This window comes from Physella acuta, unplaced genomic scaffold, assembly GCF_028476545.2.
Source record: "Physella acuta isolate Inbredline_101_S28 unplaced genomic scaffold, ASM2847654v3 ptg002443l, whole genome shotgun sequence".
NCBI classification, from domain to species: Eukaryota; Metazoa; Mollusca; class Gastropoda; family Physidae; genus Physella; species Physella acuta.
The window spans coordinates 67501-89448 of record NW_026733928.1 but is presented as its reverse complement, the minus strand read 5'-3'; the positions used below and the strand labels follow the sequence as shown (position 1 = coordinate 89448).

General features: G+C 35.2%; 2 protein-coding genes across 2 annotated transcripts in view; one reads left to right on the top strand and one right to left on the bottom strand.

Moving 5' to 3' along the window:
* Positions 1-781: 781 nt before the first annotated feature.
* LOC131933296 (collagen alpha-5(VI) chain) lies at positions 782-14902 on the top strand. Its single transcript, XM_059290074.1, has 11 exons — positions 782-837; positions 1258-1393; positions 1745-2033; positions 4108-4284; positions 4431-4660; positions 6821-6980; positions 9556-9723; positions 10063-10304; positions 10867-11029; positions 11937-12127; positions 14791-14902. Exons 1-11 carry the CDS (start codon positions 782-784, stop codon positions 14791-14793), a joined length of 1815 nt encoding a protein of 604 aa, XP_059146057.1. The 3' UTR covers positions 14794-14902.
* A 2018-nt stretch (positions 14903-16920) lies between these two features.
* Positions 16921-21948, bottom strand: part of LOC131933293 (vitrin-like) — a 6169-nt gene continuing 1141 nt past the window's right edge. The window contains exons 2-5 of the mRNA XM_059290070.1: positions 19873-20035; positions 18451-18636; positions 17192-17219; positions 16921-17033 (exon numbers count right to left, since the gene is read on the bottom strand). Of these exons, the coding sequence (XP_059146053.1) occupies positions 17194-17219; positions 18451-18636; positions 19873-20035 (375 nt within the window). The 3' untranslated portion in view covers positions 16921-17033; positions 17192-17193. The remainder of the gene's footprint in view (positions 17034-17191; positions 17220-18450; positions 18637-19872; positions 20036-21948) is intronic.

Below are 21948 nucleotides of genomic sequence, written 5' to 3'. Positions count from 1 at the left end.
ACATTGTTTGCGATACTTATAACAAAATGTATACTTTTGTGTAAGTTGTCAAGATTGTGAAATATATCGTTGTTCCAACACTTATCGCTGCGACTTTTGCCCTTGTCGACACGCCTTGTCTCCCTTACATCATGGTGTTCATGCCGGTAGCTCATGTTAGTGCAACGATCTAGAGGAAAAGTAACTGATCATTTGATCAGTTCCAATGTCGATATCGCGTGATTTTTGTAGGTGTGGGAATAAATGCCAATGCGTGTAGGTTCAGCTTGTGATGCGTGTTTATTCGATCAACCAATAGGTCTGCACGTGTCTCGCTGAATCAATTTTGTCTGTGTGAGGCTTTTCAATTGAAAGGTAGATCTAATAATCTCATATCATGGATGGAAACAAGAAGAAGTCGTTGAAAAGTGGAGTAAACTAAAAAGCGATTCAGATCTGCACTTTAAAGTGGAGGTCTAGCTGCAGGAGCTAAAAGCATATGCTGCCGCTAAAAAAGGCTAATTTTTGACGTTTTGGGTAAAACAAACATCTTATCTACACCTACAAATAAGAAAACATCTTTTGATTTGGAAAAAGAAACACCTAATAAGTCACTGAATTCCAATGAAAAGTGAACGATGCTCATGACGTCAGTGATTTCAAACCCTCTACCAACAAACTATCAACATCTAAGCACGCTACAGTCCGAATAACATTACAATCAGAGATTGAGATTCTGAATTCCGACCTAGTCGGCTTGTATGAGCGACAAACTCGCGGAATGTTAACGCATGAACAGAATATGGAGCTAAAGAAAAGAAACAGATTTGGAGGAGTGATTTGGAAAAAACTAAAGAGGTAGATATCTGATCAAATAAGATCTCAGAAAGCTCGAAATGAAAAGAAAACTGTATGTTTTGTTTGAAGATAATCCGGGGCTACGCGCCACTTTAAATGTTATATCTAATCCTGATAGGCTAAGGATTGAAGAAGATTAATCTTCTTTATTGGAAACTAATATATACATTGCTTTGCATGAATCAGCATCACACGAGAGAAGGCAGAACGAAGTCTACAGGACTATCAAAACATTAGATCAGCTAACTGATCAGTTAAAACAGGATGGGTCTCTAATTAGTAGAAGTGAGCTGTACCTTCGATTGCTGCCGAAACGTACTTCTTCTCTTGAGGGGAAACGACATGTATCGACAGTCCCAGTAAAACTGACAAGAGCGCAAAACGATTGCCATGCAAATCACATTGATCGCTTGTTTACAGGGGCAACAATGCATCATCTAGAAGAGCTAGCTTGAATAAGGTATGCTTTAAAAGTCAAGATGACAAGGCCCACGTTCCGCTTGGGTTGACAGCAGCTAAAAAACCGAGTACTTTGCTCATGCACATGGAACACGGGGTGATCTTGCCTGACCATGACTGAGTTGTGGCTGCTGGACACACGCTGATCCCTTCAGCTTATGCCGAGATAAAAATTCAGCCCAACACGTTGGAAAATCGAGAAGCTGTGGGATATTCCGGCCCGACATACATATCAATCAGATCTGGTAAACATTCCTCATCCACAGCGCTTAGTCATGAACCTGATTTGGAATAAAATACTTACTTAACATGAATTTGATGATACCACAAATGGTGGTGTGGATCAAATTGTTAAACCAATACTAGTGTTGACGGTTGATGGCGGCCCAGACGAAAACCCTAGGTATCAAAAGGTCATTAAAGTTACGATAACCACTTTCTCAATCAGAACTATAATTGTTTGTTCATTGCTACCAATGCACCAGGAAGAAGTGTATTCAATAGGGTTAAAAGGAAAATAGTGCCACTTAGCAATGAGGTCGCAGGATTAATTTTACCCCATGACCACTACGGCAGTCATTTGGATGAAAGAGGAGTAACAATAGACACAGATTTAGAGAAGAATAATTTTCTATTTGTCGGAAACACATTGGCAGAAGTATGGACACACTTGACAGTGGATACATTTCCTACAGTGGCAGCATACATAGAAACGTCTCTGTTCTCAAAGGATCAGAGTACGTACGATATTTATGTGAGAACTAGCCAGTATTTGACCCAGATCGTTAAATGCATGGATGGTAAATGTTATTCAAAGCCTAGAAACTCGTAGTTCAGCTTAATAACTGATAGATTTCTTCCTCCATGTTACCAGTCGCCCATTATTATAATGATTATAATTGCCAATGAAATTAATGGTGAGAGTGTAGATTGGATAGGAAAGGAAGACCTTGATGAAAAGGGAACTCCCATTCCATACAGGAAAAAAATCAATTCCGTCCTTGTGTATTCAATGAAGGAACATTTTAATTCTCCATGGGAGAATGAATAAGCTTAAATATCACAACTTTTCATTGAGGATTGCCTTATTAATGCTGTTGTAAGTAGTTTTTTAAATTCTTCGGTTAATGATCTTGCTAAAAATTAGAAATATAAATGTATATAGATATGGTCGGTTAAGTATAACATGTTACTGATATTATTATTTAATCGTTTGTTGATTCGAAATTTGCACAATGTTGTTTTATTGATAAACAAAGTAACCTTTGTTATATTTCAAAAATTGTTTTATTAATAAAATTTCTAAATATTTGCTAAGATTTAAGTCAGTGTGAAAGTATTTCTTGTCATGCTTCAACATCCTCTTCGCTAACAGTAAAACACGCAATTTAATACTCTAGTGGAGAGTCTTTACTATTAAAAATCTATTACATTTATATTGCTTTGTGAGAGATAAAGTCCATTTTATAGGTTACAATGAACTATACCAGGAAAAGTAAAGGTCTGGGCATAAGGCTAACAGTTAAATAATTTGCATATTTATACTCAATATATTGTTATTCTCACGCGTGTCATCATGTCTGCAAGAAATACCTACATTTACATTAAGTATTTTAAAATAATGTAATCCTTTCAGCTTTAACATTACATCACTGTATTATTGTTTACCTGCTGGTTCCACGTATGGGTCCTGCACGCTCATTATTAATGCTGTGTCAACAAGCGGTAATTTTAAAGGGATGGAAAAAAAACAAAAAATTTCTAACATAAGATAAATTGTAAATTAGGGGGGGGGGGGGGTGGAGTGTGCTGTCATTTGGGGAGGGGGCTGACTTTTTGTGATGATGTGTGACGTAGGAGGGAGAAGGGGGTAAACAAATGGCCAAAAAAAAGCATGAGGTCATTTATGGACGACCCCTAAACAGAACATAAATAAAATGACTGTTTTTAAATTGCGATGTAATTACTAGAAAATATTACACGCAAGTATTAATAAATAAGAGAATTATACACACAATATTAACATAAACACTACTAGGAAATAGTTAATATATTTATGTTATAAACATCAGCTGAAACACGAAGTATAATCTGAAATATCGTTGACCTGTAAAAAATCTATACAAGGAAACAAATAAGCAAATCGATTTCACTCATCTAAATATTTATATTCACAATCGCTCCACACAAATGTCCATAATAAATATTCACGTGTTATTGTAGTAAAGTCACTAATACTCTTCAATCATATTCTAGCAAATGAAAGTTCTACATAGGGCGCCGTACTTAATATTTTAGATATGCTATACTAATTTTAACATGCTGGGTTAGCTATTAATAAGAAACGAAATTATTTATACCGTAATAACATAAACGGAACATAAATAAAATGATAGTTTTTAAATTCTCATATAATTACTAGAAGACAAAAGGAAGTATAAAATAAATAGAGAATTATACACAAAATTTTAAGGTAAAATTATTATGAAATGGTTAATACATTTCTGTTATATACAGCAGCTGTAACGACGTACTATTGGAAAATACAAAGATGTATAAAAATCGATGCAAACAAGCAAATGTTCAAATCGTTTGCACGCATAATAATTACTCCTATACACAATCGCTGTACAAGATAATCCATAAAAGAACTTCACTTGTAGTAAAGTAACACAAAATCCTCAATCATATTCTAGCAAACAAAATTTCTATATGGGACGCAGTAACTAACATTTTATGTAGGCTATATAATATTTAAACGGGCTGTTAAAATCTGTAAAGGATATTTCGCAGCTTTTACATTTTAAACAGGTGACGAGGTTACAGAATGGAAAGAGATAGGAAATGGAATTGTTGTAATAGGAGTAGGAGAAGACGTCAAAGATAATTCGATTACAGACCTGGCCTCATCACCTGACAACGTCATCATTATACAATCACCAGATGACTTATCAACCGTTTTCAACAAACTTATTGGAAGATTAGAAGGTATGATTCAGACCAAACAAGCTGGATAAAGTACGCTTACTTTTCTTTACATTTTTGCGTTTATAGATTTAGAAAGTTGAAAAATATCAATTCTACAATCCATAAAGAGACTTCTGTATATATACGTTATGTTTATTTCATAACAGCAAATGACAACAAGCAAGAGGACACAAATGTAAAGTATGTGGTTTTTATCATTGATGCTTCCAACTTCACATCGAACGTGGATTTAAACACACTTAGGTTTATTATTGAACTTATGGATGAAGATAAATATGCCAAAGAGAAAATAAAATTTCTAATTGCCGTCGTTACCGGAAAATCGGCTATAATGCTTGACTTGCAGAAAGCTTCCAAATTAGACAGTGTTTATAAAGTGAGTATGACTTTTATTAGGTTCAAATAACGCTGCCCAAAAGTTATAAGTTATAATAAGTGAATGCGTAAACGATCGAATGAGTGAATGAGTGAATCAACGAATGATTTAATACGTGAATGAGTGAACGAGTGAACGAATGAGTGAGTAAACGATCCAATGAGTGAATGAGTGAATGAACGAATAAGTTAATACGTGAATGAGTGAACGAGTGAATGAGTGAGTGAGTAAATGAGCGAATGAGTGAACGAGTGAATGAGCGAACGAGTAAATGAGCGAACGAGTGATGAACCACTTGTAATCGCGGTGTCACTACGACATAATGGGAAAGTTGACAGCTTAGGCTCTGGGAAAGTTTACAAAAACTATAGTATGGAAGAGAGCCTCTGTTGAGCATCGTAATTTGCCAAGAGATTGATCTTTTGATTTCCAAACGTTTTGTATTAAACACACGAATAAAATAAGAAAACATTTGGAGTAAAAAGAAATGCGAAGGTGACAGGACAAATTATCTCAGGATAAGTTATCTAACACAAAATATCTCAAGCAAAATATCTCAAGAAAATTATCTCACACAAAATACTCACACAAAATATCTCACAAGAAATATTTCACACAAAATATCTCACACAAAATATCTCACACAAAATATCTCACACAAAATATCTCACACAAAATATCTCACACAAAATATCTCACATAAAATATTCCCGACTAAATATCTCACACGATCGCATGACAAAATACCTCAGGACAAAATATATCAAGAAATAAGTTATCATGGACAAATGATCTCAGACAAAAAAATCGAGTTACTATATTTATAGTATGTAGAATTTGTGTCGATTTTCAAACATTTTGTAAATGATTGTAATAATATTTATACTTCTCTTAATACTTTTTAGATATTATAAAATAAATGGCTAAATTTAACAAATACACAAAATAAAGGGTAAGCTTAGTTTTTCTTTAATGTATTAAATTAAATGACGACAGTTTACGGACGACAAAGATTCAACCCGGCTCTACGATTGTAAACATTTGGCGTGAATAACAGCTCATCAGACTGTTGGGGGTGGGGTGATAACGATATGGTCTCTTGCACATGTCAGGAGAGGGTGGGGGGGGGGGGGAATGAGCGGGTCGGCGTGGTGGTGGTGTCCCCCATGGTCCCATGCTTCTGACTTGAACCCGGATTCGAACTCGAGACTTTCGAGTTGTCAGTCTAGCTCTCTACCAATAGGCCACGCCGTCCCATTTTTGAGTGGTTCTCTTTGATCTAGCTACGTCCACCTAATGTGTTCGGGTTGTCTATCGAACCTCACCTACGCAGTAGCATTATATTTCTAATAGAAATTTTTAAATGTTTAATGTAATGTGACAAACCTATGCAACAAAACTTTTCTCAAAATTACTACACTTTAATTAACTGAGTAAAAATACCTTATATATATATATATATATATATATATATATATATATATATATATATATATATATATATATATATATATATATATATATATATATATATATATATATATATAATATATACATTATATTTATATATATATATATATATATATATATATATATATATATATATATATATATATATATATATATATATATATATATATATATATATATATAATACAAAAAGGTTACAATCGACTAAAATTTTCAAAAATACTACAAATATTTTGTAGTAAGATTATTTTGTCCGAGAAATTTGCCATAGTTCATTTATCCATGATATCATTTGTCATGATATATTTTGTCATGAGATCATTTGCCTTTGAGACATTTTGTCTGAGAAGATTTATCCTGAGACCATTTGTCATGGAACCATTTTGAACGATGAGTGCGGTAGTGCATCATCTTGTAGTTTGTAACAGTCACACGCGCTGCTTACTTATAAACAACATATTACAAAGTTATTTCATACAGCGTTAAATAGATAAATAGAGTATACAGTATAAACAATTTGATTAAATGAGAAATGCATCTTCGACAAAAGAACATTACCGGTTAAATACATTGACAGAATCGTAAATCATCACAAAACGTCTATGTTGTGTGACTTTTTAAGGTTTTCTCATTATAATCATCGTGTATGTGATACAATTCAAACACAATTAATATTTCATCTTCATACAGCTGTCGAAACAGGATGAATATATATCAATAAAGAACGTCAAAGAATTAGTTGACTCAATAATGTTGAAAGGACACTGTCAAAAGAGAAATGATACGCAGATTTCTGATCCATGTGTTATGACCATCATATCCAATGGAACAGCCCCATTTTATGATAATGGTAATATGTATGTTAAACAGGAACGCGTTTTATGCAGTCTTTCTAAACCATATTATGTAGATTAATCAACGTATTTTAAATATCTCTCTCTCTCTCTCTCTCTCTCTCTCTCTCTCTCTCTCTCTATATATATATATATATATATATATATATATATATATATATATATATACTTATATAGAGATAGCGTGTAAGAACTAAGCCGAATTGAATTTTGAACTTAGGTTAGGGGTGAGGTTTTAGCTTTAAAATAAAAATGGCCGTGTAAAAATGTTAATTTTTGTCTTTTGCAATGCTTGATGCATAACAAACTTATTATTAACTTTCGGCTACAGTTTTAAAGATGTTTGGAACTTAATGAACTTTAGTCATTTTTGTTTTGTTTTAATGTTCTCATCCAGAAAATGGACAGAGGGAAGGCACGAGAACAAGTCTAAATCGTTGCTATTTTTCACGCTCGGATTAATAATTTGTTTCTGTATTATTTATTTGAAGAGCCCGATAAATAGAAACGGTCTCATGATTATTATGATTCAGATTCAGATTAAGTGAATCACGGTTTTTGTTTTGGAAGATTCGATGCATCGAATATCCAATCCAATGCGACGCGTACACAAAGAACATGGTACCGGGTGCTCTAATAGAATAATACATATATATGTATTATGCTAGTACATTTCTATGTGACTGATATATATATATATATATATATATATATATATATATATATATATATATATATATATATATATATATATATACCAATAGAAATATAATATATTTAATATATATATATATATATATATATATATATATATATATATATATATATATATATATATATATATATATATATATATATATATATATAAAGGAAATGGCCCATATATTATATATATAATGGATATATAGAAAACTGGTATAATTAAATAAATATATCAATGTATGCATATATATATATATATATAATATATATATATATATATATATATATATATATATATATATATATATATATATATATATATATATATATATATATCTATAATATAAGCGGGCTGTGTCTGTCCTTCCTTCCTTCCTTCCGTCCGTCCGTCCGTCATCGCTATAGATTTTGGAACCATAAAAGTAAACATTCGCACCATGCTGTGCTTTTCAGTGCACCGCAGTGTCTTATTATAAATAATAGAGTAGGGTTTGTTTATATAACGGCATAGAGCTATTTTATAATTTCCACTGTTTGTACAATTTTGCATAACGTAAAGAGAATATTAAATACACGCACATTGCTAAAACATATTAAAAGGATCAATGTCAAATATAGTTTTCGTTAATATTCCCAGAAAAAGTGGATACATATTAATAACATAATAACAGTACGGTAGAAAAATCTAATTAAACTGCTTAGTAATTTTGCCAATGGAGGTAATTCAAAGATAAATTGAACTCACGCTAAAAATGTGAATGCAAAATCTGCAAGACGGAATAATTGTTGGAATAATATAATTAGCAAAATGTGAATGCAAATTATGCAGACGTGTAAGAGTACATTATTGTTGGAATATTATTATTAGCATTGATTGATAAAAGGCTATCGTTTATTTATTTTATTCACTGAATGTACTGTTTACTAATTATAATTTTTGATCAACTATTCTCCATTACTATATTATGTCATCACGTTCATTAGGTGCGCAATGGTTTTAGTCATGAAACTTTATTGTAAATTTTTAAAAGTACTGAAAAAAATGCATGAATTTATAAAGTGCAATATGGTCGGTAAAACACGGCTATTCTAAATACTGCCTTTAATTTATTTGCGGAAAAGCTAGGGGTTTTATAACAGAGGCGTAGCAAGAGGGGGGGGGGGGGGGGAGGGTGTAAATCGAAATTTTCCGCCGGCGCTCGGAAAGGGCGCGATTTGGCGCTACGGGATAGACTGTGAGCAATATGCCTTTATGATTACATTTAAATTGAGTTTATGTTGAGTGTTGTGTTTGTTTTTTCGTTTTTGTTTTTTCTTTGCGTTCGTTTGTGTTGTATTTAGTTTTGTTCTGTTCCCAACTTGGTACATTTAAAAAAGATTTACCGTGTGTTGTGGTTGTGTTGTGGTTGTGTTATGGTTGTGGTTGTGTTGTGGTTGCTTTGTGGTTGTGTTGTGGTTGTGTTGTGATTGTGTTGTGGTTGTAATGTGGTTGTGTTGTGGTTGTGTTTTGTTTGTGTTTGTGTTGTGTTTTCGTTTGTTTTGTTCTGTTCCAAAGTTGGTATATTTTAAAAAGATTTACCGTGGCGGAGCACGGGATGCAGCTAGTATATATATATATATATATATATATATGCATACATTGATATATTTATTTAACTATACCCGTTCTCTATATATCCATTATATACATATATATATACAAATGTTCTATAAATAAAAATATCATATATATATATATATATATATATATATATATATATATATATATATATATATATATATATATATATATATATATATATAAACATATTATCACAATAAACTATCGAAAACACCTATTGTATTGAATCATCATGTTGTTTTAAATAGTCAAAGAAATCTCCGCTTGGAAGGAAGCAGGTATTAAGGTTTTTGTAGTCGGTCTTGGAGATGCAGATCTTAGCGAAAGCTGGCATTCTTCCCCTGGTGATTTACTTCAGCTTGAATCGTCTGTTTGGTTGCCTAACTTTGAAAGCTATATACGTCAGAAAATTTTTGGTACGATTATTTTAAAAACTTTCGTAAGTTTTAAAATAAAGAGTTGGAATAAAATTTAAAAAAAAATATTTTTTAATTATTTTTAATTTTAATAAAATTAATTTTTTAATTATTTTCATGTAAACAAAAAATTAGATTCGTTTCTTTAGAATTTTGTAGGTTTAAATGTAAATTCCTAAAAATACTGTATAGAAGTCGAAGTATTTATTTAATTTCAACCTCCCCTAGTTGTAATAAATCTCGGGAGTAATAAATGTTAAATCAAATCAAATCAAATTAAATTAAGAACAAACCAACGACATAATTTCAAACAGATTTTACCCAATTCATTCCACCCAGCCGGTTCTTCGGATAGAGTTAACGTCTGCCCGAGCAAAACTAAGATGGACATCATTTTCCTGCTGGACACGTCACTCGCTCCCTGCATCGACTTGGACGGTCAAATACACTTCCTTAGGGACATCACCAAACGGTTTCCCCTCGGCAGTAAAGGAACACATTTCGGTGCTGTGACCTACAGCTTCAAAGCTCACAAGGCAATCAAACTGGGGAAGTACTCCGATAATGAGAAACTGCTGACGGTGATTTTGATTTCAGTCGGTTCATTGTACGGATCTTGGCAGTAATTGTATGTATAAATGGAGTATACACACACACACACATACACACACACGCACGCACACACGCACGCACACACACACACACATATATGTGTGTGTGTTCCATTTATTAAAACAATTACTGTCATGATATTACATATACTTATAATATATATATATATATATATATATATATATATATATATATATATATATATATATAAATATATATATATATACATATATATTTATATATATATATATATATAAATATATATATATATATATATATATATATATATATATATATATATATATATATATATATATATATATATATATATATATATATATAATGTATATATTAATATACAAAGCTGTTTAAGATTAACAGGTGCCGGGTGTATAAAACTAGTATATCGCGATTACCATACATAAGTATTTATCCTTTTGTTATATGTGACAAATAAACATGGATACTTCTAGCAGTTCACAATCCGAACAATCTTGCACATCTTAACCAGTTTATTGAAAATCTCCCTAGACCCTGAAAGAGCTTAAGCGGTACAACACATTCTCCTACACCCACAAAGCGCTAGAGGCAATTATAGACAAAGACCTGTTCGGGACAAGGAACGGTGGGCGATCGGACGCTCAGGACGTCATTGTCTGGATCACCAACGGGCACGCTTCAGTTTCCAGGGAAAGTAATGCATCCAATACGTTGTTTGGTTCTTTTTTTTCACTCTATTTTAAAAGTCTTTTTCCATCTGTTAAATGTCAACATTCAAAACCGCTTCCCATTAGGATCTAGAGGTTGTTAAAATAAAGGTGAAAAATTGGTCAAACGGTATTTTAACAAATGCAATGTTACACACTTCCAAAGCAGAACGATAAACTCTTTGAAAAAGATTACTAAATTCTTACCTAAGATTTATCAAGAGCTACTCTAGTGTCTAGCTGTTTAACTACAATTGACAATATATATATATATATATATATATATATATATATATATATATATATATATATATATATATATATGTATATATATATATATATATATATATATATATATATATATATATATATATATATATATATATATATATATATAAGTGATATCTGTTTAAAATATATTTATAAATATAAGGAGTCTCACTGGTTATTACAAATTCCCTCTGCTTTCCTTAAGTTATCGACTTGTATTTCAAATAGATATACGTTTAATTTAAAACCACGTTCAAACAGTAATGCTAATATCAGCCGCTTTTTAATAGTAAGCAAATGTCCTTTTCCAAAATGACGGTCTATGAGGCATGTAAAGTAGAGTTAACTTTTTTTTGTGACCTCGTTATTTGAATGGATAGTGTTGTCAGTAAGATTAGTATACCCAAATGTGAGTTCGGTACTTATTAGAGCTGGGTGGCCTCGAGGACATTTACAGACTTGAACCCGAATTCGAGACTTTCAGCAGTCGTATACTCTGCCATTTAACCACGACGTTCCAAACCTTTTCAGTAATTTCTAATTAAAATTTCCCCACTGATCCGCGGTGATTAATTGTATGCTTTTAATTAAGCAGCGGTTAAAATATTATATTTCCTCCACTAGCGCTGAAACTTTTCAGCAAACTTAAAAAAAAGAAAGTGAAGATCGTAACAGTGGGGTTCGGCACAGGCGTAAGGCTGGATAAGCTGTTGTTAGCCTCCTCAGAACCGGAGGACTTCGTGTGGACAGAGAACTTTGACGACCTGAGGTACACGGGCGACGCAGTGGCAAAGAGACTTTGTCATGTTAATGGGGTATGTATGAGGTCATGCTAACGGGGTATGTAGTCATGATAACGGGGTATGTACGAGGTCATGTTAACGGGGTATATACGAGGTCATGCTAACGGGGTATGTAGTCATGATAACGGGGTATGTAGTCATGCTAACGGAGTATGTACGAGGTCATGCTAATGGGGTATGTACCAGGTCATGCTAACGGGGTATGTAGTCATGCTAACGGAGTATGTACGAGGTCATGCTAATGGGGTATGTACCAGGTCATGCTAATGGGGTATGTACCAGGTCATGCTAACGGGGTATGTAGTCATGATAACGGGGTATATACGAGGTCATGCTAACGGGGTATGTAGTCATGATAACGGGGTATATACAAGTTCATGCTAACGGGGTATGTAGTCATGATAACGGGGTATGTACGAGGTTTGTTAACGGGGTATGTACGAGGTCATGATAACGGGGTATGTAGTCATGCTAATGGGGTATGTAGTCATGCTAACGGGGTATTTAGTCATGTTAATGGGGTATGTACGAGGTCATGATAACGGGGTATGTACGAGGTCATGATAACGGAGTATGTACAAGGTCATGCTAACGGGGTATATACGAGGTCATGCTAACGGGGTATGTAGTCATGATAACGGGGTATGTACGAGGTCATGTTAACGGAGTATATACGAGGTCATGCTAACGGGGTATGTACGAGGTCATGATAACGGGGTATGTAGTCATGCTAATGGGGTATGTAGTCATGATAACGGGGTATGTACGAGGTCATGTTAATGGGGTATGTACGAGGTGATGCTAACGGGGTATGTAGTCATGTTAATGGGGTATCTACGAGGTCATCCTAATGGGGTATGTACAAGCTCATGCTAACGGGGTATGTACGAGGTCATGCTAGCGGGGTATGTAGTCATGCTAACGGGGTATGTAGTCATGCTAGCGGGGTATGTAGTCATGCTAATGGGGTATATATTCATGCTAACGGGGTATGTAGTCATGCTAACGGGGTATGCACGAGGTCATGCTAATGGGGTATGTACGAGGTCATGCTAACGGGGTATGTAGTCATGCTAACGGGGTATGTAGTCATGTTAACGGGGTATTTACGAGGTCATGCTAACGGGGTATGTACGAGGTCATGCTAACGGGGTATGTACGAGATCATGCTAAGGGGTATATACGAGGTCATTCTAATGGGGTATGTATGAGGTCATGCTAACGGGGTATGTACTAGGTCAGGCTAACGGGGTATGTAGTCATGCGAACGGGGTATGTACGAGGTCATGCTAAGGGTTATGTACGAGATCATGCTAACGGTGTATGTACGAGGTCATGATAACGGGGTATGTAGTCATGCTAACGGGGTAAGTACGAGGTCATGCTAATGGGGTATGTAGTCATGCTAATGGTGTATGTACGAGGTCATGCTAACGGGGTATGTACTAGGTCATGCTAACGGGGTATGTACGAGGTCATGCTAACGGGGTATGTACTAGGTCATGCTAACGGGGTATGTACGAGGTCATGCTAACGGGGTATGTACTAGGTCATGCTAACGGGGTATGTACAAGGTCAGGCTAATGGGGTATCTACGAGGTCATGCTAACGGGGTATGTACAAGGTCAGGCTAACGTGGTATGTACGAGGTCATGATAACGGGGTATGTGCGAGGTCATTCTAACGGGGTATGTACGAGGAGGGGATTTAACGTAGAGGCGCCCGGGGACAAACTTTCGATTTTCAACCCCCCCCCTCAAACTTTCGATTTGATCCCCCCCTCAAGATTTCGATTTGCACCCCCCCTCAAACTTTCGATTTTCAACCCCCCCCCCTCAAACTTTCGATTTGATCCCCCCCTCAAGATTTCGATTTGCACCCCCCCCCTCAAACTTTCGATTTGCACCCACCTCAAGATTTCATTTTTATTTTTCCAACCCATTTTGCGCCCCCTAAGGTCGGCGCCCGGGGACATACGTCCCCCCCCCCGCGCCGCCCCCCCACCCCCCCATTTCCCCTCGCTACGTTACTGATTTAACGCTTTCATATTGTTATACCTGATAAATATACACCAGTACTACGTGCACATGGCGCTAACTCAAACGTTTCAAAAAGTGGACATTTGTTGTTTATCAGGTGTGTTCGTCCACTCCACATCTCTACGTATACCTTCTATACTTAATTACTTCATTGTCCTAAAAAGATCAGAAAGCCTCGCACCCCATCTGAATTTTGAAACAATTTTTGTTACCCCCTACACGATGTTCTTTTTTTTTTTTTTTTTTTTTTTGCTTGTTGAGTTCTAAACGGATTTTTACATAATGTTTTAAACTAAATGTTCTGATACATGAAGTTTGGTTTAATAAAATATGAATAAAAATTAATAGGAATCCGATCCGGTACTACACAATAGCTCGCATTAACAAGAAAACGGATCATTCACAGCGACACACCAATCACTAAAATAACATATGAAAGAAAATTAAAAGTTACCTAACACACGTCCGCTTTCTATACCAGTATGGAAGCTTTAATTTATCAAACAAAAAAAAATGATGCTCACACAAATCCTGATTATATTTGTCATTACTCGCACATAGTGATAATTTATTACAAGCTTTATTACAATTTTTTTCTGCATATTTGTAATGCAAATTTTGAAAATTTTTTTATAGTGAGCAGTAAGAAGCAGTGCGCAGTAAAAGGTATTCTTCTTTACTTACACTAATAAAAAAAAAGATATATATCCAAGAAAAATAAAAATATCATTTTAAGTAACTGTTTCGCCTTATTGTTTTACATTTACAGTGTATGTTTGTTTTAATTACAAAGTATATGTTTGTTTACTTAATAGATGTATGTGTTTTACTTATAAAGTATCTGTCGAGACGTCTAGTTAATGCAATCACCCCTTAAAATTTCATTTCATTACACAAACAACCTGCATTATTTTTCTGTCTCAGAGATAACTAGTGAATAAAAAAACCTGCCTATTGATAAGCTAGTAATGTTTACAATTCTACGAAACCAACTTAAATCTAGTCATGTTTTCAAAGTGATAAAACAAAACTATACACATTCAAGAAACTGCAACAGATTAACTTTTCTTTAAAAGGCTAGGCTGTTACGACGTGGCCTAGTGTCAGAGCGCTAAACTGCTAACCCAAAATCCGGGTTCATGTCAGTGGAACGTACTCGAGTACACAGCTGTAATGGGTACCTGACTCACGATAGGGAAAATAAAGGCGGCTGGACATAGTGCTGACCATATAAAACCGTCATATGCTAAAGTCAAGAAACAAATGAGCTCTACTTCATCTGCCCAATGGATTACTAGATAAAAAAGAATCTTTAGACCTTCAGACTTGTTACGATATATACATCGGCTGTTATAATGTTTTTTAACTATTAGTAAATAAAACGTCATTAACTATAAGGTAATGAACACATCATAAACTATATAATTTTTTTCTTTCGGGGGGGGGGGGGGGGGGGTTTGGGGGTGACACCATTAGGTGTCGCACCGGGCAGTGGCGTAGCGAGGTCGGGTGTCACTCGGTGCGGCACTTAATGGTGTCACCCCCCCCCCCCCCCCCCAGAGGCGTAGCGACCCTTCCCGGGGACAGACTTTCAACTTTTCGATTTGCATCCCCCCCCCCCCTCAAACTTTCGATTTGCAACCTCCCCCCTTCAAGTTTTTCTCTATATATTTTGCTATTTTTTGCCTTGGTGTCATACCCCTAAATGGTGTCACCCGGTGCGGTCCGCCCCCCCCGCCCCCCCCCCCCTCGCTACGCCTCTGGCACCGGATGACACCCGACTTAGCGACGTCACTGGTAAAGGCAACTCTTTCGTTCAGCCAATGCAAGCCCAACAGCTTTCGCTTCTCAACAGTCCTCCACCATTGTTCTGATCCCTTGCCCACGGTTTCCTCGCGATGCTGACATTTTCTTTTCCCATGTCTAACTCAATCCATCCTCATTAGCTTGCTTTAACATTCCTGTTCCTCTGTTTTCTGAATTGCGACAGTTTATAATGAACTTGGTCGTGTGGAAATACAAAAATATTACAACTGAAGCACGCAGATTTCAATTTGACTTACTTGACTTAGTCGTTGCGCCTATGGAATATAGGGCCTCCACCATTTCCTTCAATGTCATCCAATCCCCGGCTATTAATTTTGACATCTCCCAAGACATCCCTGTTGGCTTCAGCTCTTTAAGAAGACTCCGCCTCCAGGTCTGTCTTGGGCGCCCTCTCTTCCGCTTTCCCTGGGGGTTCCACTCAAGCGCTTGGCGTGTAACATTTGGGCGAGCCTTTCGCAGTATGTGACCCACCCAGCGCCACTTCCTCCTTCTTATTAGCACTGTCATAGGCTCATTTTTTTCTTTAAATATAACCAACCGCTATTGAAATAATTAGAAATAAAAGCATGGTTGGCTTTTAGATTTAGGTATTTCAATAGTAGTTCATTTTTATATATAAAGAAAATGATGTATTTTCTTTTTTAAGTGCATAATTATATAACATCTTGTTATTTAAAAGATTTTTACGTATTTTATTTTAAAAATCTGAAAACGTTTCATTTTTATCAGTTCTCATCTCTCTTATTTTTATTCGCACTTACATATTCTCATATATATATATGTATATATATATATATATATATATATATATATATATATATATATATATATATATATATATATATATATATATATATATATATGTATATATATATATGTATATATATATATGTATATATATATGTGTGTGTGTGTTTAAAAATAAATTCAATTCCAATACAGTTTTGCACTTATTTTTATTAAGCGGTGATGACATATTGTTCTAAATATTTTCAAATACAAAGTAATTTCCGATGTAAATGTTTCTTTCAAAGAAGAACATCCATCTCGACCTAATGTTAAAAACAAAATAAAAAATCATGAACACATATATTTTTTCTATATTTACATTATTCTAATGTAACTACAACTTAAAAGTCGACTATTCAATAAGTAACTTCACTCCTTAATGAAATTCAAATAAACAAAAAAAAGAAAACATAAATAGTACCTTTAAGACTTCTTTTTCTTTTTAGATACTGTGTAAAAAAAAGCACAATATTTTTCTTACATATATTTAAATGTATATTAATTAACAATTAAAAAAAACAACTATTTATTCAAAATAAAAACTGCCTTTAAAATGTACTTTATAAAAATTATTTTGAACCTTGATATATCAGAAAAAGCATTTCTAAAAAAAAAAAAAGCAACTATGTCCTCATGCAAAAGACTCACCAAGTTTACATTTAATAATACATACAGTTTACATACAATGAAAGTACTAAATATAAATTTAAAATACAGAAAGTTTACACATAAAAACCAGTATACAAAGTAACATTTTTTTTTACAAAATTGTCACATACATAGCTTAAATGTAACAGATGTCTTAACATACGTGAACCGTTATGTTTTTTACACCTAAGACACACACAACTAAGGTGGGCTACCAAAAAACACAAACTTGACTTACAAAGACGAACCAAGTTAACAAACAAAACCATCAAGTTTTATTAAGAAAAGACACAAAATCTACGCACGAAACACAAAGACACGTACAAAACACACAGTCAAATTAAACAATCGATGTACAAAACAGTCAAAATACACAATCTACGTACGAAACATACAGTCAAAATACACAATCTACGTGAAAATCAGACAGTCAAAATATATAATCTACGTACAAAAGACACAACCTCCTCTAATAAACACAGCTTAGGTACAAAATACAAAACGTACGTACAAATCACACAACCTACTTACAAAGCACACGACGAACGTACAAAACACACCACCACCTACTACCAATCACAAAACTAGCTTACAAAACACACTACCTACTTACAAAACACACATCCTACGTACAAATCACACTTTTTACGTACCAAACTCACAACAAATTAACATACACAACTGACATCAACAATACCCACCAACTCTTTATATACATTTATACATATACACATAATGTGTCTATACATACAAATCATATATTTATACATTTATAAATAAATATAAATACATATACATGTGTATGTGTGTATGTATACATGTATGATATATATATATATATATATATATATATATATATATATATATATATATATATATATATATATATATATATATATATATATATATATATATATATATATATATATATATATATGGATGTAGCCCTATATGTATATATTAAAAAAAATTAAAAAAAAAAAAAAAAAAAAAACGCCCGCGCAAAAAGAAAACACACACAAGAAATTCTACCTGTACAGAGATTGCTAGCTAAGAATTTCTGTGGAAACCAGGCATTGTCCTTGACACTATTCAACAAAATTATGTCCCCTGGCCTGTGGGTTAGAGTTTCCAAAAGCTCGTAGGAAATATCGTATCCGATACCCACGAACACGAGCCTGGTTCCAGCTTTCTTCATCTTTTCTACAGCTTCCCTAGCTATGGTTTTTGGAGGAGAATATATACGTTTAGCCCTCTACGAATACGTAGAAAATTATATAAAACTTATATAAAATTATTAAAAAATTATACCCAGATATTCGTTAATCTATAGGTTATATTAACTTTGTCTTGTTATTAAACTTTCATATTCTATTAGCTTAGAACCGTAAAATACCTAACTTTGCTCTGAATTTAATGGTTATAATAAACAGTTATAATATTTTTACAACGAATTTACTAAAACACAGCCAAAAAGACAGATGGTCGAAAATATGTAAAATATGGTGATGTTGATGTAGTTAAATTGCAAATAAAAGTATTCAAAAAATATTTTTTTTTACAAGATAACGTAGTCACAATTAAAACAAAAGGTATTAATAAAAATAAACTTAAGAGTACCATATGTAAATTTTTCTCTCGCAAAACTAATAGTACCCGAAAGTACTTGGAATCATAATGACGTCAAACACACAAACTTACTTATTTACAAATGTAACTAAATATATAAAAATCATCATAATATTTTCTTCCCGTTCATGCCCAAAGAGACATGGAGAAGATGAAGTAGAGTTCAACTGTTAGTATGCACATCAAATGCTCTACCGTCTTAATTTCAGTAACGTGAGCCAGGTACCCATAAAAGCTGAGTGGACCCTGTCTTGAGCCTGGAATCTGAACAACCCTAAACTTTTGGTTTGGCAGTCGTGAAGTGATATATCAATACACTCTAATTTTTGTTCTTATTCGTCTTCTTCAACACAATTAAGTATACGTGTCAACTGGTTATACCCCATAGAGGCCATTGACTCCGATTTCAACCTTCTTTTCGTTTTGGATTTGCTTCCATAGCCTTTGTCCGACCAAGAACAAACTATAAGGCAGCAGTTGTTTGATTTTGGAGTTATCTCTCCTAGAAGAGTGTCTGTCCCCAGCTAACAAGCTCATCTGTCCGAGGATTCGAATTCGAGATTTTTCGGTTTAGCAACCATGAGCTTTACCGACCCGACCACTCGACTCCTACTTTTGGTTCAATTTAAAACTATTTACTACTGATACATGGGAAACCCTAGACTGAAGGGAATAATGCTGAACACATTATCCCTTCATATGCCGAGGTCAAGAAACAAAATTAACTCTACTTCATATGCCCGATATATCGCTGACTCTAATGAAGAATTTTCACAACAGCTACATTTTTAAAGCAAGAAAAAAGCGTGTTTTTGCGTGAGTTACTTTTCTCGTGTTGTGTAGAATGTCCATCGGTAAGGAAAACAACGTAGTCCTGTGCATCGGCCCTTCCCCCTGCTTTGGTACCGAACATATCATGCTTCAGTATCCTCTCTAATGCCATGTGTGAGTTGGAAAGTCCGTGCCCTAACTTGGCTTTCTGCAAGGCCTACACATGGATAATTTTAAAGACAGACATTTGTGTTAGTCAATGAAAAGGTACACCAGAAAGCTCAAAAATATTGTAATGAAAATAAAATAATTTTGTTTTTTAAAAATTATTCTTCAAACATAACTACCAAACATTTTAATATTAAACTGATGCAACGAATAGATTTAAGACAAACATTGTTTATGGTTTCCGTTAACGTATGATTAGGTAAGGCAGGGCTAAGGTAAGGGTTAGAGTAAAAAAACTAAAAAACTAAAACAAGTTTGTTTCTAAAACACGAGATCTCGTCAGTAAACTTTAGTAAATATTGAACCAACCCATAACCTTTTTTGATAACCGGCAGGACAAATGAACTATATATATATATATATATATATATATATATATATGTATATATATATATATATATATATATATATATAAATATATATATTTATATATATACATTTACACATAAATACATAAGTACAAATATATATATACGAGAAAAATGGCCCGTTGAGGAAGGATACTACGGGCGCTAGGCTGATAGTGCTGTCTCTTTTCTCTAAACTAAAACCACCCCACCCCCCCCCCCCCCACACACACACCACCCCCCCAAAAAAAAAACATGTCTACCGTCCCATTCAACGAAATATAATTATATACTTTTTCCAGTGCCCGCCCCCTCCCCGAAAATTCTACCCCCGCCACCGAAAATTTCAAGTACCTCCACCCCTCTCCGGGGAGGAAAAAGTCTAAACTAAAACCACCCCACCCACCACACACACCACCCCCCACCCCCCACACACACCACATCCCCGCACCCCCCACACACACCACCCCCACCCCCACCCCCCCCAAAAAAAACATGTCTACCGTCCCATTCAACGAAATATAATTATATACTTTTTCCAGTGCCCGCCCCCTCCCCGAAAATTCTACCCCCGCCACCGAAAATTTCAAGTACCTCCACCCCTCTCCGGGGAGGAAAAAGTCTAAACTAAAACCACCCCACCCACCACACACACCACCCCCCACCCCCCACACACACCACCCCCCCCCCCCCCCCCGCACCCCCCCAAAAAAAACATGTCTACCGTCCCATTCAACGAAATATAATTATATACTTTTTCCAGTGCCCGCCCCCTCCCCGAAAATTCTACCCCCGCCACCGAAAATTTCAAGTACCTCCACCCCTCTCCGGGGAGGAAAAAGTCTAAACTAAAACCACCCCACCCACCACACACACCACCCCCCACCCCCCACACACACCACATCCCCGCACCCCCCACACACACCACCCCCACCCCCACCCCCCCAAAAAAAAACATGTCTACCGTCCCATTCAACGAAATATAATTATATACTTTTTCCAGTGCCCGCCCCCTCCCCGAAAATTCTACCCCCGCCACCGAAAATTTCAAGTACCTCCACCCCTCTCCGGGGAGGAAAAAGTCTAAACTAAAACCACCCCACCCACCACACACACCACCCCCCACCCCCCACACACACCACCCCCCCCCCCCGCACCCCCCCAAAAAAAACATGTCTACCGTCCCATTCAACGAAATATAATTATATACTTTTTCCAGTGCCCGCCCCCTCCCCGAAAATTCTACCCCCGCCACCGAAAATTTCAAGTACCCCCACCCCTCTCCGGGGAGGAAAAAGTCTAAACTAAAACCACCCCACCCCCCACACACACCACCCCCATACACACCCCCCCCCCCCACACACACACTCCCCCCCCCCCCCCCCCCAAAAAAAAACATGTCTACCGTCCCATTCAACGAAATATAATTATATACTTTTTCCAGTGCCCGCCCCTCCCCGAAAATTCTACCCCCGCCACCGAAAATTTCAAGTACCCCCACCCCTCTCCGGGGAGGAAAAAGTCTAAACTAAAACCACCCCACCCCATACACACA